Genomic DNA, 17,611 nt, shown 5'->3' with positions numbered 1-17,611 from the left:
AGAGCAATCGCAGTATGCGATCGCAAATGGAGATCGTAGCAAACATTGCCGATTGGTCGTACCTCAGCCAAATTGCCACCAATCGCACGATCCAGAAAACGTACGATTCAGTGTGACTGAGGCTTTAGCCAACACCAGGCTCTATGAGAATATAGGGAAGTCAAATTTATAATTTTTTTCAAAAGGTCAAATAACATCATCAATTTTCATCTCATTGACCTGAAATTGAAAGAATCTGCATAATGGGTCATATAATTGGTTCACTAATCAAAATCTAGAAGGCAAATGCTTCTTCTTCTTTTTTTCTTTTTTTAGATAAAAAGGTCAAAGGTCAAGGTTGCCTAAAATCGTCATTTTTTGGTATTGTTATTTTTTATTTTGTACACACCCAACCTGTCCACCAAGTTTCATCCGAATCCGTCCATAACCTTTTGACATATCGTGCTATATAATTGGTTTTAGTCCCGTCACTGAATGGTGAAGAATCACTTTAAAAATTCTCTGATCCAGATCCAAATTCAAATCTTCACTAAAACCGATTAAATTCTACCTGCCCACTCACCTAACCAGCCCACCAATTTTTGTCACAAACCGTCAACAACTTTTGGAAATGTCGTGATATACAGTATATCGTTTTCCCTCTCTCAATGGTGAATAATCATACAAACAAAACCGATAGTCTAACAACGATGTAGCTGGGCTTACTTGATACTTTAGTTGAAGGAGACAGTATGACCTGGGTGGTGATACCAGTTAGCAAATAATGTTATTATTAAATTTTTTTGACTTCAGGCATGGACAGACGGTTCGTGAATGACCTGGGTAAAAAAAACAGCAAATGGCAAACGATGAACTAATAAATTCCAGATTCCTGTGACAGTGAAGGTAGAAAAGGTAAAGTTTAAGTCATTCTCAAAACGTGTATGTACTTAATGTAATCTAATAAAACACCAAACAACTGACGAACACACCCAGAGACTCCAGAGTGAGGAACAGTAGAGAAGTCTGTGTAGCTTCTGAGTAAGTTTCAAGATCTTGCAGAGAGTTAAAAGCTTGATCATTTATATTTGCCTCCTATAAGAGGGAAGAAAAGAATAGAGATATAATTAAGCAAACCATCACAATGAATTTTTTTTACATTGCTTATTAATAATAATTTGGTTTCAATTATACAATTATCCTGACAAAATCCTGACAATTATCCTGACAAATCGCACACTCTTACTATGTCTCTCCGAAAAGATCGACTGGACAACCCTCCCATCTACTTTCTCAACAATCCTCTCCAAGAAGTTCTGTCGCTCAAGCTTTTGGGTCTCACCATCTGCCATGATCTTTCTTGGGAAAACCACATTTCCAAGCTGGCCTCCAAAGCCAGTCGCCGACTGGGCATCCTCCGTCGTGCGAAGTCCTTCCTAGGCACACCTTAGCTCCTCACCACATACAAGGCTTTCATCCGCAGCTCAATGGAATACTGTTCTCCCCTATGGGCTGGTGCTCCTGCCTCACACCTGGCTCGGCTTCACGCTGTTGAATCCAAAGCTTTCAGAATCATTGGAATCTCCCGCGATGAAGCTATCTCTGAGGGCCTTTCACTCACTCACCGCAGGCAGGTAGGTGGTCTTTCTGTCTTCTACCGACTCCTCTCGGGCCTTGCTCCCCCAGCTCTCTCTGTGCTCTGTCCCCCAAATATTCCTACAGGTCGCACAAGATCTGCCAGCCACCCTCTGATGGTTAAACTGCCAAAATCAAGACTCTCTGCTCACCTTCACTCTTTCATTCCTCTTTTCTCCCGCCTCTGGAACAAACTCCCACACTCACTTCAATCACACTCCTCCCTCCAGGTCTTCAAAACAGCTGTTCACCACCATCTCTTATCTTCCCCCATCCAAAACCTTGATCTTTTCTACCCCCACTAATTCACCCCAGATCCACCTTGTTTGAAATTCCAATTTCTTTCCTGGAAGTCTTGGCAGTGTCCATATGTTTTATACCTCTCCCACCCCCCCCCCCCCCCTTCCCATGCCTCCCCCCCAAAGCCCTCTCCCTCCCACAGTTCTCTCGATGTCTCCATGTCTCTCGGTCCCTGCTCTCAAATGTTGTGTTTGTGTCCTTCCCCCTCTCTCCCCATCTTGTCTACCGCTCCCGATGTTATTTGTTTTGTGTGTCTGTTTGTCTTTCTGTGTGATTAATGTTCGCTCTTTCACGAGCCTCGATCTTGTATACAAAAAAAATAAAAAATAAAAATAAAAAAAAATACAAGAAAACTATAACTGGCACCCGTTAGAGCGCTTACCTCCGCCAGGCCGAACAGTTTATATTTTGTACCCACTGCTAGGCCAGATCTGCATCCGGACCTTTACCAAAATCAAATCGGCTTGTATTTGTCATCTTCCCAACTCATCCACCGAGTTTTGTCATAATCCGTCCACACCATTTTCATATACCGTGCTATATATCGTTTTGACCCATCTCTCAATGGTGAAGAATCACTTACAAATTCTAGTATCTGGATCCGGAACTTCACCCAAATCTAATCAATTAGTCTGCACCACACACTCAACCTGACCACCAAGTTTAGTCTGAATCAGTCCATAACGTTTTGAGATATCATGCTCAGAGACAGACAAACAAACAAACAAACATGGGTGAACATACAACCTCCTGGCACCATTAGGGGCATAGGTAACGATGCAGTTCTCATTCGTATTGTTCGATATCACTTCAAATCTTCCTGTCATTTTCTAAGTCAAAATCAGGAACATATTGTTGTGGATATGAGGACTGCATATATTTTTTTTATTGTGTGCTGTATGATTATTATTATTGTTGTTGTGCTGTGCCTCCTGCCTCCGGAGCTGAGTAAGATCAAAAGGGCGTCCCATAGTCCACAAGCATACACGTCAGCCAATCATAGGATATTCATGTTCGATAGTTATATCTTATTCTGTGTTTTAAGATAAGGCTGTGTCTCCCATTAATTGAAATACTCCATTGCACCAGTGAAAGAGAATAGATCCCCTTCCATTCCCATCCCCAGAAATCCCCATTTCCTTCACATCCCCCCTTTCGTGATTGCCGACCCTCGATTGCCATATTACATCCCCTCTCGTCATTGCTGAGCCTCGATTCCCAATCACCTCCCCTCCAATAACCGCCATTGACCACGAGGCTCGAGTCAGGGAAGAAAGGCGTGTCTCCACCTCGTCATAGAGGGGGAGGAGTGAACCAGCCCCGCTCGACCAACCATGAGCCAGGGGTTTGGCTACAGAGGGCGGAGGAAGAGCGGTCGGGGAGGTTCGCAAAGGTTGAGGGGCGGGGGCCTATATAACCCAAGGCAGGGGTGTGGCCAAAAGGAGATGAGTTTTTACCGGCAGACACAAGGGAGCCCAAGCCGTGGAGAGGAGTCAGAGAGATTCGCTTTTGCAAGAGACTGGAAGAGTTGAGCTTTTACCAGAGACAAGACGGTTGAGCTTTTACAGAGAAGAGAGAACCCGTCACACCAAGGCTCCACCAAGCTCCGTGTTGGCTCCACCAAGCTCCGTGTTGGCTCCACCGAGCGTTCCCCTCCACCAAGCTCCGTGTTGGCTCCACCAAGCTCCGTGTTGGCTCCACCAAGCGTGCACCTCCAGCCGTCCACCTTCTGCCATTCCTGGCATTCCCCGAGTGAGTCAGTGTCTTTGTTTGTGCTGTCCTGGGTAGTTAAGTCAAGTCTGCATAAGCTAATCATTTTCACTGTGTCACCTGCGTCTCATGTGCCTGTAAATAAACGTGCCTGCTTTCTTCTTGCTTATGTGTGTACATAGTAAATAAATTTAGTAGTATTTCCAACTTCTTTGCCTTCGTTTTCCTCTTTGCATTCGTCGTTTTTGTCTTTTCCCCTCATTGGGCAGCTACGGTGCGATACGGCCAAAGTCTGGGTGAATCGGGTGAGTTTTGTTAGGTCGCGGTCTTACACCACCGCTCGGTCTATAACATCTAACCGCGATCTATAACAATTGGTAGTCAGGAGATGGGATTCGAACCTGGGACTAAATTTATTTAGCCCAAATTTTGGACACCAATTGTGTTAGTACAATAACAATTGGTGTCGAGGAGTGAGATCGGACCCGGAGCGCGTTTACGCGCTCGAAATTATAAAGCCGAAATTTGTTTGTTGTATAAAAACACGAATTTTGAAATCGCGCCATGGCTGTTCAAGGCGACGGGATGCCGGTGGGAGAGATAGACGGGGTAGAATCGACCCAGGACCTCGGGGAAATGTATGTGGAGGAAAGGGTGGAGGAGAGTAAAGAAGGTGTGGTTGAGGGTGTATCAGGTGCACAAGATGGCGTCCTCGCGCACATGGTTGTTGCGGCACCAAATTTAGCCACGCCCATGGTCGCGGTAGCCGAACCCGAGATGCCAATGAATTGGAACCTGTTTATGAAACAGATGATGGCCTTTATGGTAAAAACAGACGATAATTTCAAAGGGATGGAAAACAGGATGGGAAACCAAATGGGGGTAATGGGGAACCGGATGGATGCTCAGAGTGAGCAATTGGGGGTAATGAGGGACGAAGCGAGGGGTACCGGTGAGAAGTTAGACAATAATTTTGAGGGGTTAGACAACGGGATAAAAGAGGTGAAAAATGGGTTAATGGGGGTGGAAAATAGAATGGCTGCCCAGGAGAATCAGTTAGAGGGGGTGAAAAATGGGTTAATGGGGTTAGAAAATAGGATGGAGGACAAATTGCGGGAAGTAGGGGAACAATCCGCCCGGGAAATCGAACAGATGGGGAACCAGATGGAGGAAATACGACGAGGGGTGAGTGAGGAGGTCTCGGGGCTGCGCGAGGAGGTAAAGCGAGGCGAAAAGCGTATAGAGAAAGAGGTGAGAAATAATACGGCAAAGTTACAGGGGGGAATAGAAGATCTGACGAAAGGAGTAGAACAGCTGACAGTGGGACAAAAGGAACTAACGGACCAAGTGGAAAAGAACACAGCAATCATCGGGGGTTTAAAAGCAACACAAAAGGACATAAAAAATGAATTAATAGCGACACAAAAGGAATGTCAAATGGTACATGAGGGATTGACGAAGAGGTTGGAAGAGGTGACAGAAGCAATGGAGACGAAGGACCGGGAGGTAAGGACGCACGTAGAAACGGTTAAGGTGGCGTTAGAGGAAGAAATAGAGGGGGCGCACCGGGAGATGAAGGAGGTAAAGGAAAAATTAGAGGAGGTGGAAGAAGGGGTGAGTGAAATTAAAAAGAGACGGAGGGAAACTAAGAGGGAGATAAAGGAGGAAGTCATGGAATATGTACAGGGTCTGTGTTCAAATCATGATGTGATGCTCACTAACCAAATAAAAAGTTTGCAGGTGGCAGAGGAGGTGCGACGAGGTACGGAGGTGAGTGGCAATGTACATGATGTGAGGGGAGATTCAGTCGGCTTGGGGATTGGTTTGGATCCGGGTGTTCGTGAAAGGCCGTTGGTGAGGTGTGTGACAGGACAGGTGTGCGAAAAAAGAGGTGTGCGAGAATGTCCGACCATGGGGTGTGTGAGGAAAAAGTGCACGCCGAGGAGTGAGTGTACCGTCAAGAGTGAGTTGGTCGAAGCGCGTGTGCGAGGGAGCACAGGGAAGCGCGGTGTGGTGAGTGTTACGGAGGAAGTAACGAAAAAGTGTGCGCGGGAGGATGCGCGAGAAAGGTGTGTAACGGACGGGTGCATGGGGAAAGCGCATGCTGTCAAGAGTAAGGGAGAATGCATGCCTGTGGTGAGTGTTACGGAGGAAGTAACGAAGAAGTGTGCGCGGGAGGATGCGCGAGAAAGGTGTGTAACGGACGGGTGCATGGGGAAAGCGCATGCTGTCAAGAGTAAGGGAGAATGCATGCCTGTGGTGAGTGTTACGGAGGAAGTAACGAAGAAGTGTGCGCGGGAGGATGCGCGAGAAAGGTGTGTAACGGACGGGTGCATGGGGAAAGCGCATGCTGTCAAGAGTAAGGGAGAATGCATGCCTGTGGTGAGTGTTACGGAGGAAGTAACGAAGAAGTGTGCGCGGGAGGATGCGCGAGAAAGGTGTGTAACGGACGGGTGCATGGGGAAAGCGCATGCTGTCAAGAGTAAGGGTGAGTGCGCGACCGAGAGTGGAGGTGAGAGTAGTGAGAGTGACAAGGAGAGTGAGCTGGTTGTGACAGGTGAGCGAGGATGTACACCTGGGGTGGAAGGATGCACACCTGGTATGGTAGAGCGTGTGTGGGAAGGCACATTTGAGTTGGTGGTGAGGCACGTGGTTGGGTGTGCGAATGAGAGCACACCTGTGATAGTCACGGAGGAGGTGACCGAGAAAGGGGCGCGAAGAGGTGTATTGGTGAGGTGTGCGAGCGACGAATGTGTGCCAAGGTGTTCGGTGGTCAGGTGTGTGACCAAGTCGATGGGCGGAGTGAGTGTACCGGGGTGTGTAAGGAAAGGTACGAGGAGAATGGGAACGGCTGCATGTATGAGCACGAAAGGGGTAGCGTATGCATGTAAGCCTGCAGGTGAGGCGTCGACGATAACCGGGTTAAAGGTTAGGTCGACTTTTAGCCGGATCGGGCCCTCGGTGCGTGCCGGGCTTCGCGTGCCGCGAGAACCGGCGGGGATCCGAACCACGGCGGTTTCGAAAGAACCGCCGTGCGCGATCCACGCTGGGCCTCGCGTGGAACGGCCGCGTCCGGGCTCCACTGGGCGGAGCGGGCAGCCCGATAGGAAGGGTCGTCATGGCGACCACTTTCTATTGAGACGTGCCGGCAGGTCGAGATCGGGACATTGGATGGCTCCACGCCGAGGTGGTGCATGGGATCTCGGCCCGGGTAAGCCTCCGTCCCTGCCCCGAATACGGGACGTATCCAGCCGCTGGCACAAAACGACCCGCGTTCATTGCTCGGCTGTACGAAGCCGGGCTGTAGATGTGAATTGGCGCACCGAGAGGATGTAATAAGTAGACGGGTGATGTGAATTGGCGCACCGAGAGGATGTAATAAGTAGACGGGTGATGGTGATAGTGATAGTGATTTAAAACGAAATTTAGAAAAGTGAATGGAATTGGCAGTAAATGGAAAATTTTTGAATTGTTGGATTTGGACGAGCGAAATTGGTAGTGAGAGACCCCCGATGTGGTGGGATGGCAAATCCACCATCCCTCACAGATGGGGGCAAAGGAGCACTAGATTATGGGGTGTATGGCAGTGAAAACTAGCCCGGGTGGGTTAGGATATGGTGTGTAGGGATCTAGAGAAGATGACCTTAGGTGACGTTAAGATTAGTTAGTGACTGATACCTGTAGTGGGGACGCAGGTAGATTAGTGTGGATTATAATGACGTGGGAGCGCAATAGTTTAAAGGGACGACTGGGAAGCGCAAGTTTCAGAGGGGAGAAGTTAGCTGAGATGATGCCGTGCGTGTGAGGATTGAACAGGTGAGAATGGAACAGGTGTGATTGCACAGGTGTGCAACTGAACAGGTGTGTGGAGCAGTGTATGAGTGAGTGATGGTGATGTGTGTTGCGTTGACCAACTGGTCCAGGAAGAGGAGGAGGGTGCAGGTGGCACCAGGTGAGATTGCACAGGTGTGCAACGACAGGTGAATGAAAGACAGGTGTATGGAATAAATGGTATGGAGTATTGGAATGGATGGTCGTGGAGTGAGAGTGGTGGAAATTGTGGAGTGGAGTGGATGGTGCGAAGGTGTGAATGGGGGAAGAGTGGACCCCCATCACGGATACCCGGGGCGGGTAGTGTAAGAGTTAGGTAGAGGGTACAGGTAAATTGTGGTTGGATATTGGCATCTGTGGTGCGGTTGGAAGAATGATGTTTGGATGGGTGCATTAGTGTTGTGGAAATGGCTGGGCGTGTAGCCTGTTAGTGTGTGTAGTTGGTTTGGGCACTCCACCACTGTAAGGATGTCGGCCAGGTGAGGCCGCAGGTGGGCTCTGGGAGCCGGTAGTAGTTGTTGTGGATGGGGCCCGAGGATCCGGAGGACGGACCCGGGTAGCCCAGTGCCAGAGGGCACCATGGGGTGACAGAGCCAGGAGAGGGGCTGCCCCCAGTTAGATAGGTTAGGGTGAGGAGCTAGATAAGCTCGGGTGGCAACTACAGTGGTGGAGGTGTGCAGGTGGGTAGACCTGTTGGGAGAGCTACACGTCGCGGCCCAGAAATTGTGCGAGGGCACCGGGAGATGAATCGGGGGAGTGAGACCCCAAATTGAAAAGCACCACAGTTTGGCCAATGGGAATTGGTTTTTAGAACCCATAGTGTAAGAGGGCCAATGGTTTGGCCGGAGAAAGACCCCGGGTAGTGTAAAGTGTGTTAAAGTCATTTAGAGGATAGTTAGGATGAAGGATCTCCTCGCACCATCTGCATCCACTCACCTGAGGTGACAGGTACTCCACACCATGCCATGTTTTGATTATTTTTTATGATGCAAATGTTTGGATTGTGAGACGCATCATGACGTGGGTGTGACATTGTGCGTAATTCCATCTCTCCCTCCTTATGAGGATTGATGATGAATTGGTGATGGCAAATTTTGAAGTAGAGGGATTGTGGAGACGAATTTGGTATAGGGGAAATATGGGGAAGACGTGACAGTAGTGACGAATTGGTAATGTGTAGATTTTGTACATATGGGGTAAGGGCAAGGGTAGGCTAGGTAACAGGGGGGTGACGTACGGTAGGGACGAGCTTTCTCACTTCGCCCTCCGTACGCATTTCGCCTTGCATTGCCTTTTTGATGTGTACCCTTGAGACCTTACCCCTCGCTCATCTGTCTTGTCCCCCCTTTTTGTCTCCCACATGAGGACCTGAGCGCCGTTGGGCGCCGAGGGGAGCGTGTGTGGGTCGGCCATTGTGCGCCCGAAATTCCCAGAACCAGCTGTCTGCATCGATGCACCACATTATGGACCACATGTCAGTGGCCGAGCACCACTTATGGACCCCATGGGTTGGGGCAAGGCCCCTCTGCTGGAACCGGCCATGAGGGCCCGAAATCTTGCTGGCGGACCTTGGCCACAGGGCACCGATGCCCCACAGGTGAACCACACGTAGTCGGCCCTGTGGGCCATAAATAAAGATAAATAAAATGGACACATTTGGGCAAGCTTTATTGCAAATAGGCCGCCAGTAAGCAAAGCAAATGAAAATGACAACAACTGGAAGAAATAATAATAACCAGCAGAGGGAGCCGAAGAGCAAGAGACACCTGCAGGGTTGGGTTTGTTGGTTTTATTTTATTCATTGAACAATGGGGACTGCACCGATTGGTGCTTGGGTGTGTATTGGTGCGTTTTTGGGTGCTTTAATGGTGCATTGATGCAGAGCAGACTGTCCTCCCCCCAGAAAGAACAATTACAGGTCCTGGGTTAGTTTTGTAAATAAAAGCAGAGTCATTGTAAATAATGCTCCCCACCGTCAGTGTATAGTTTGAAGACCATTCCGCAATTCGGTTAACTGTGGGCGAAAGTCTGTTAGGCAGGGTGCAATGGAGCAGCGGGACACATTTATTTATGTTTAAACTGTCGCACTCAGGGTCAGGTTAAAAATAGAGGGAACTACACCTACGTGTCACGCTAAAGCTAAAAGTTGTAGGCCCGGGACGTGCCTAAGAGGAGGAGAGTGCAGTGTTGTGGATATGAGGACTGCATATATATTTTTTATTGTGTGCTGTATGATTATTATTATTGTTGTTGTGCTGTGCCTCCTGCCTCCGGAGCTGAGTAAGATCAAAAGGGCGTCCCATAGTCCACAAGCATACACGTCAGCCAATCATAGGATATTCATGTTCGATAGTTATATCTTATTCTGTGTTTTAAGATAAGGCTGTGTCTCCCATTAATTGAAATACTCCATTGCACCAGTGAAAGAGAATAGATCCCCTTCCATTCCCATCCCCAGAAATCCCCATTTCCTTCACATCCCCCCTTTCGTGATTGCCGACCCTCGATTGCCATATTACATCCCCTCTCGTCATTGCTGAGCCTCGATTCCCAATCACCTCCCCTCCAATAACCGCCATTGACCACGAGGCTCGAGTCAGGGAAGAAAGGCGTGTCTCCACCTCGTCATAGAGGGGGAGGAGTGAACCAGCCCCGCTCGACCAACCATGAGCCAGGGGTTTGGCTACAGAGGGCGGAGGAAGAGCGGTCGGGGAGGTTCGCAAAGGTTGAGGGGCGGGGGCCTATATAACCCAAGGCAGGGGTGTGGCCAAAAGGAGATGAGTTTTTACCGGCAGACACAAGGGAGCCCAAGCCGTGGAGAGGAGTCAGAGAGATTCGCTTTTGCAAGAGACTGGAAGAGTTGAGCTTTTACCAGAGACAAGACGGTTGAGCTTTTACAGAGAAGAGAGAACCCGTCACACCAAGGCTCCACCAAGCTCCGTGTTGGCTCCACCAAGCTCCGTGTTGGCTCCACCAAGCTCCGTGTTGGCTCCACCGAGCGTTCCCCTCCACCAAGCTCCGTGTTGGCTCCACCAAGCGTGCACCTCCAGCCGTCCACCTTCTGCCATTCCTGGCATTCCCCGAGTGAGTCAGTGTCTTTGTTTGTGCTGTCCTGGGTAGTTAAGTCAAGTCTGCATAAGCTAATCATTTTCACTGTGTCACCTGCGTCTCATGTGCCTGTAAATAAACGTGCCTGCTTTCTTCTTGCTTATGTGTGTACATAGTAAATAAATTTAGTAGTATTTCCAACTTCTTTGCCTTCGTTTTCCTCTTTGCATTCGTCGTTTTTGTCTTTTCCCCTCATTGGGCAGCTACGGTGCGATACGGCCAAAGTCTGGGTGAATCGGGTGAGTTTTGTTAGGTCGCGGTCTTACACCACCGCTCGGTCTATAACATCTAACCGCGATCTATAACAATATTGTACCATACACATTATGCATTTCATAAAACAATATGACCTTCACATGCTTTATCAATAAATTTTCATCTTCTACATTTCCTGCACAGATATTACTACATATACTTCATTCATTGCAACATTATGTTCAGGTTTGCGATTACGTGAAACAAAACATCAGTCACAAGTTGACAAATGTGAAAGGACATACGCTCACCCGACTCTGAATGATGCGTGAAAGCCACCGCTTGGTCAGATTGTGCTGCTTCACAGCCTGCAGAGGTGAAACATTTTTCAACAGTTCAGAGACTGGCACGATTTGGACAAACAGCAATGAGTGATGGCAATGGAGTTTTTGCTCATATATAAATGGTTTCATCTAAACCTTGTGTCAAACATCTGAATCGTGTTGTTCATTACAAGTTCCTTTGATGTCTTTGTTCTTTCTCCAAATGGACAACTCTACAACCATTTATTGAATCTGCTCATCCTTTTAGCTCTTACACGAGCCTCGATTTTGTATACAAAAAAAAAAAAAAATCCTTCATGCAAAGGATTGCCCAATACCTCAGGAGTTATGTCTTATGCATGCACATACCAAATGGAGATGGCTGCTTTTGCTGAACACCGATAATATAGTACTTAAAATGGGCAATTTAATAACAAAATACAAGGGTTGTCCAAAAAGTTTAGCAACAAATTTTTTTTTATTGCTAGTAATTTATTATAGAATTCTTTGAACATACTCATAGGATGAATGAATTTATTACACTCCTCATTTTTCTACATAATCTCCGTCAAATTCAATGGCCTTGCGCCAATAAGAAACAAGAGCATGTATCCCCTTCTTGTACCAGTCTGAATCCTGCACTCGCAGCCACTTCTTCACTTCTTCAATAATCTCGTCATCACTCCCAAACCTTTTCCCACGGATGGCATTTGTGAGGGCTCCAAAGAGGTGGAAATCTGACGGAGCAAGATCTGGGCTGCAGGGTGGGTGGGGAAGAACAATCCATCTGAGTTTTGTGATTGCTTCTTGTGTTTTCAAACTTGTGTGTGGTCGTGCATTGTCGTTTTAAAGGAGGATTTCAGCAATATTTTTGTGAGGTCGAACTCTCCTAAAACGCTACTGCAATTTTTTAAGAGTTTGAATGTACAGATCTGAGTTAATGGTTTGACCACGTGGCATAATGTCCACCAAAATCACCCCTTCTGCATCCCAAAAAAGTGGCCATGACTTTCCCTGCTGAAGGGGTAACCTTAAACTTCTTCTTCCAAGGAGAAGTTGGATGATGCCATTCCATTGACTGTCTTTTGGTCTCCGGTTCAAAGTGATGGATCCATGTTTCATCCCCAGTGATGATCCGTGACAAAAAAACTTTCACCATCAGCCTCGTAACAGGAGAGCAAATCGGAACACACCTCTTTCCGCAAAGTTTTGTGATCGGCGGTTAGGCTTCGTGGAACCCAACGTGCACACACTTTTGAATATTTTAAGCCATAAATAATGTTGTTCACACTTCCCTTGGATACCGAGAGCTCAGTTGCAAGCCTTCTGGTTGTAATCATTTAGAATGAGTTCATCAACACATTGAAGCAACGCCGGAGTGACTGTTGTTGTTGGCCAGCCAGAGCGAGGAGAGTCACTAAGCTCCGCTTGGCCTTTCTCAGAACCCGCAATTCGTAAAGCCCAATGACCAACAGTGTTTTTATCAACAGCATTGACTCCGTATACATTTTTTAACCACCTGTGAATGTTCGATACTGATTCCTTCTCCGCCACAAGAAATTCAATAGCAGGCCATTGTTTAAAACGCTCATCATCACACAGCGCCATTTTGACGACCCCCTGCACATGCGCTAGAAAACGTATTGTTCCGCGGAGATGCAGTAGTCAGCGGGACATTCAAAATTAACCACAGAATAAGGTGGACATTTCCTGTTGATTTTGACTGAAGTATAGAAAGTGTTGCAAAACATTTTGGGCAACCCTGGTACAAACAATTGTTAACATGGAATAGGTATACGTACTAAAGTCAACAAGTGACGCATACAATCCACCTGCTCGAATTAGCATTGAAGAAGTAAAAAGGAAGAGGAAGAACAAGACGTTTTTTTTATCGTGCTGGTCAAAATTGTTTTCAAGAGATGGTTAGGCGTTGTATTGGTCCAGTGCAATGTTAACACCTTTTTTCAATCTCTCTACAAGATTGAGGCTCAAGGAAAAGCAATGTGACAGAGGGTATGAACTGATAGTAAAGTAATAGGCCAACTCTTGGACAAGGAAAGAACAGAAGAAAAGAGAACCGACAAGACGAAGAAAGAAGAACCACCTTTGGAGGTCATTTTTCCCCGCAGAGCAGGGGCTGACCTTTTTTGGGCACCATGGTCCCCTTTTTGAAGCAATGTTTTATGGACCGGATGCCCTTCCTGCCGCCAACCCTGTTAGTCGCCTCCTGCGACACACAAGGAATTACCAGTGAACTGGTACTCAAATTGCCGACCTCGGAAGGATGACAGGCTGAGTAAACCCCCCTGGTGTTAATTCAGCGATCAACCGGGATTCGAACCCAGGATCCTAGGATCCCAAGCCGGCACCCTAACCACTAAGCCAACACCAGGCTATAGAACCGACAAGAGGGAAATAAATAAATTTGTATACCTACGATTCAATTTGGAACAAGAACGGCATGCGGTAGAGCACATACCTCCACCAGGCTGAACAGTTTACATTTTGAATCCCACAGTTAGGCCGGATCTGCATCCAGACCTGAACCAAAATCAAATCGGCTGGTTCTTGTCACCTACCCAACCCATCCACCAAATGTCATCAGAATCCTTCCATAACTTTAGGAGATATCCCCCTCACAGACAAACAGACAGACAGGAGTGAAAACATAACATCTGTCCATGGAACAAAATGTTTATTGAATATGACCCCAAGGTTTGTCAGGGATAAACACTCGTTGTACATGCAGAGTGCAACATGGATCCACACTTGTTCTCAGCAATGAAGCTGAGATTCCACATTCCACTGTACTTGTAAAAAGGTTACAAGTATTAATATTGTAGTTCGATTTTACAGCCTATGGAAAGGTCGTGAGTATTCAGGGAAGTTCTAGCTGCTTCAGGATATGAAACGACGGTGTGGTATCGAGCGTTTTCCGGATCCTTCGAAATAAAGAAATATTTCTTATTTATGAGTGGTTTCCAAGAGGGAGGGGCTATTTGGAATGTTTGTGAGCTGTGTGTACAAGTGACAAAGCAGAGCTGGGAGAGAACGAGGGTAAAATAAAAATCCAGTTACCAGTTTTCTTTCTGTGTTTGTGTATCACTTGAGTTTGATCTTTGAAATAGATGCAAGTTTGGACGACACCGAACTGCTGTTTGACATCTATCGATCAAAGAACCTTGGCTTGTGTGAAAGTGATAGCATTTTAAAAAAAAAATTTTTTTGAGAGCTTGGCTCATGGAGAAGGTTGCAGATATGTGATATGAAAGGAAATGGCAGTACAAGATATTAATATACTTTTACATCAATAAGAAATTCATTAGAGGACAAGGGACAAATTAACAGCAGGTGGATTCATCGAGGTCACATTCATTCATCGAGGTCATCGAGGTCACAATGCCAGAATACAGAAAGGAACAAACAACAGACTGCTTATTCATTATAATGTGACAATAACTTATTATAGGCCTCACCAAAAGAAAAAGACATTAATATATATATATCGCTTTCAAGTTGAATTTTTTTTAAATTTGTTTTGCAGCTCCAAGAAATTCACTTCATGGAGTTAAATCTCGAGAATGGGTTCGACAGAAAATACCAGACTTCCGATCATCGAAAGTTCAAAGGCAAAAGAAGTGCGCTCGGCAAACAATATTCCATACAACCTGAAAGGATACATTAATTCAACAAAATGCTTATCTCGTGAGACAGTCTGTTCACCTAAACCAAAATAGGTTTCCATAAAGTTGCAAAAAGAGATGCCACCCTTACAAAAATTAATAATGGAATTGCAAATCAGATTTCTTTCAGATCTCAACAGGCATCATAGACGTTCATTGAAACTGGGTGGAGGATGGCACTGATCAAGGCCGACACGATCTTGAGTGCTCTGTTTATTTTACTTTTTACAAGTGAATAAAAAAATTTATGCTAAATTAAAAAGGCAATGTAGGGATGACAAACTACAGTCTAAGAAAAGGTCCGAAACAACATAGGGATGATGTTGGTTTAGAGAGTAGCTAACAGTATTACCATCACATAACAATCCCGACATCACTGCCTCCAGACTAATGTCTCGTGCTAGGCCGAGCTAAAAGTATTAGAAGCTCTTATATTTAATTTCTGCACAAGTATAAGAAGCTCCAATATAATTTCAGGGACTTCTTGCAGCTTCAGTTGTCTTCCCTACTTTTATTTTTTTATCAACTTGGAGTAACCAATCACAAATGGAGACAATTATTGAATGCTGTTATTAGAGATGTTCATGCAGTTTGTAAGAAGTTGATGATCATGTACTGATATTATAACATGGTACTCCGGCTGCTCATTTGTAGAGTCTCATTATGTGGCTGCACTACAAGAGTAAACAAGTACTGGTGTAACCAGTGAAGTGTTTGTAGAAGCTTGAAGCAATAATTGATGAAGTGTAAAGGAGGCAGTGATGTAGGGATTATTATGTGATGGCAATACTCTTAGCTACTCTCTAAACCAACATCATCCCTGTCTTGTTTCGGACCTTTTTTAGACTGTAGTTTGTCATCCCTACATTGCCTTTTTAATTAAGCATACATTTTTTTTATTCACTTGTTTCTGTAATTTTTTACAATGTGGAATAACACAATGGTATATGGTACTCAGAGGATACCCAATCTTGGAGCAAAAGTGCCAAGATATCTTAGTTAGCAATGTCAAACACTGCACATGTGTTCCTATATTGTCTTAAGTAACCCTGACTGTATCTTGCAGCTTATCAAAATAAGATAAAAGTACTCCTCTGTCGTATCCAAATCCTGGTTCTGAGAAATCAGAAGACCTCGGTAATGTCGAGTAGATTCTCGCCAGACAAATACAGTCACTATAGATCATCAGAAAGACGTGAGTCAAACACACTGTACAAGTGACACACTTTCTTATCTGTGCATGCACATAGCAAGGTTCAGGGTTGAGTGAGTAGGAAAACTAGGATCTTTATATTTAAATATCAATTAATTGACCATTGACCACTGCAGACGATGCAGTTTGCCAAAATAAGATCAAACTGTTCTATACGAAGGCCTCAGTGATGCGTTGACGTAGCAAATCTGCCGCCGACAATCCGTGACTGGAGGGTTCGTGGTCACGTGTCCCGTGCGCGGTGCATAGCACTGGTACCTCACTATTATTTTATTTTCATAAATGTAACAATGAAAAACAAGGCATTTCCCGAGACAAGATATTTCTGCTGATATTATTTGATGCCACATAACATTATCACGCATAACGCCGACACCGAGGCAAATGTGTCTCGCGGCTCCGCCCCCATCAAGCTGATTGACAGTCATAGCTACGCCCACCCGAGTCCTATTCTTTTACATAGGAATGTAGTTTTACATACTTTTCGTGGAATTCTTTCAAGCTACAAGAATTATAATACTAAAGGATGTTGCAGGAAGTAAAACTCTGTCGAATGGTAGCAGAATCATTGCCATTGATAGAGGCAGCTCGGAAATATGCCGTCTGAAGAAGATTATTATTATTATTATTATTATTATTATTATTATGAACAAGAAGATGAATTCCCGGGTTTGACCGATCTCGTTTTTTTTGCTTTATTTTGCTTTTGCCTTGGTCTGGAAAACTGAAAAGTGATCCCTACCTCGACAATCAGCTGAACACACCAGGTAGGCTCTCATATGTAGCCTAAGCGAGTTTTAAAAGAAGATACTCCAACTTTAGTTTTGTATGTAGCAGATGGGAGCGACATTTTTTTCCATGCCATCCCTACATAGAGAGTACCAGCATACTCTCTGATATGGACTTTTATTAAGTACTCCAGTGGACATCGGCGTTATAGAAAGGAGGAACTGTTGATGCTCCGCAACAATTATGGTGAGCTCAGTTTGAACACTGTTCTATGTTTGAATCTCCCAGAATAAATTTATAGTTGACTCGAGCTATAGCGAGGCAAAAAAAAAAAGCCACGTCACTCGATCAACCAACCATAAAGGGCAGAAGCAGGGACTAAGAGGGGTCGTTTTGACAAGACTGCGTAAGCCCACCCCTCCCCAGCATCTTTCTGACCAATGTGCTTTCTTTGCATTACAAGATGAATTGACTTGCCACATACAAGCTCGGCAAGATTTCCGGGACTGTTTTGTCTACATTTTACCGAAACATGGCGCGACTCGACTGTACCTGACGCTGTTATCCAGATCCCTGGATTTACGCTGCACCACTCGGATCGTGATTTTGAGGCCATGAGTAAAAAGAGAAGTGGAGCACTGTGTTATCCAGTGAAGTGTCATGTATTAATACAAAGGTGTTATCGTACTGCTGCGCTGGAAACTTTGGCATTAAATTATGATTTGGTTGTCCATTTCATCTTCCTCACAATAATTCATCACTGTTGTTGGTTTTTGTATACATCCCTCCTGACGCTAATGCCGCATTTGCCATTGAACAACTCTCTGATATCATTACAATACATGAAAATGCGAATTCACGAGCATATTTTGTGCTAGCGGGAGACTTTAATCATACCAACCTAA

General features: G+C 45.6%; 1 protein-coding gene across 4 annotated transcripts in view; it reads right to left on the bottom strand.

Moving 5' to 3' along the window:
• The window catches only part of NDUFAF6 (NADH:ubiquinone oxidoreductase complex assembly factor 6), a 61,323-nt gene that overhangs the window by 26,480 nt on the left and 17,232 nt on the right, over nucleotides 1–17,611 (bottom strand). For all 4 annotated transcript variants that reach the window (XM_068127438.2, XM_078785543.1, XM_068127439.2 and 1 more), the window contains exons 4-5: nucleotides 11,070–11,126; nucleotides 972–1,074 (exon numbers count right to left, since the gene is read on the bottom strand). In XM_068127438.2, the coding sequence (XP_067983539.2) occupies nucleotides 972–1,074; nucleotides 11,070–11,126 (160 nt within the window). The remainder of the gene's footprint in view (nucleotides 1–971; nucleotides 1,075–11,069; nucleotides 11,127–17,611) is intronic.

This window comes from Myxine glutinosa, chromosome 10 (genome assembly GCF_964187855.1).
Source record: "Myxine glutinosa chromosome 10, kmMyxGlut1.1, whole genome shotgun sequence".
Taxonomy (NCBI): Eukaryota; Metazoa; Chordata; class Myxini; order Myxiniformes; family Myxinidae; genus Myxine; species Myxine glutinosa.
This window is presented reverse-complemented; position numbering and strand designations above follow the sequence as displayed.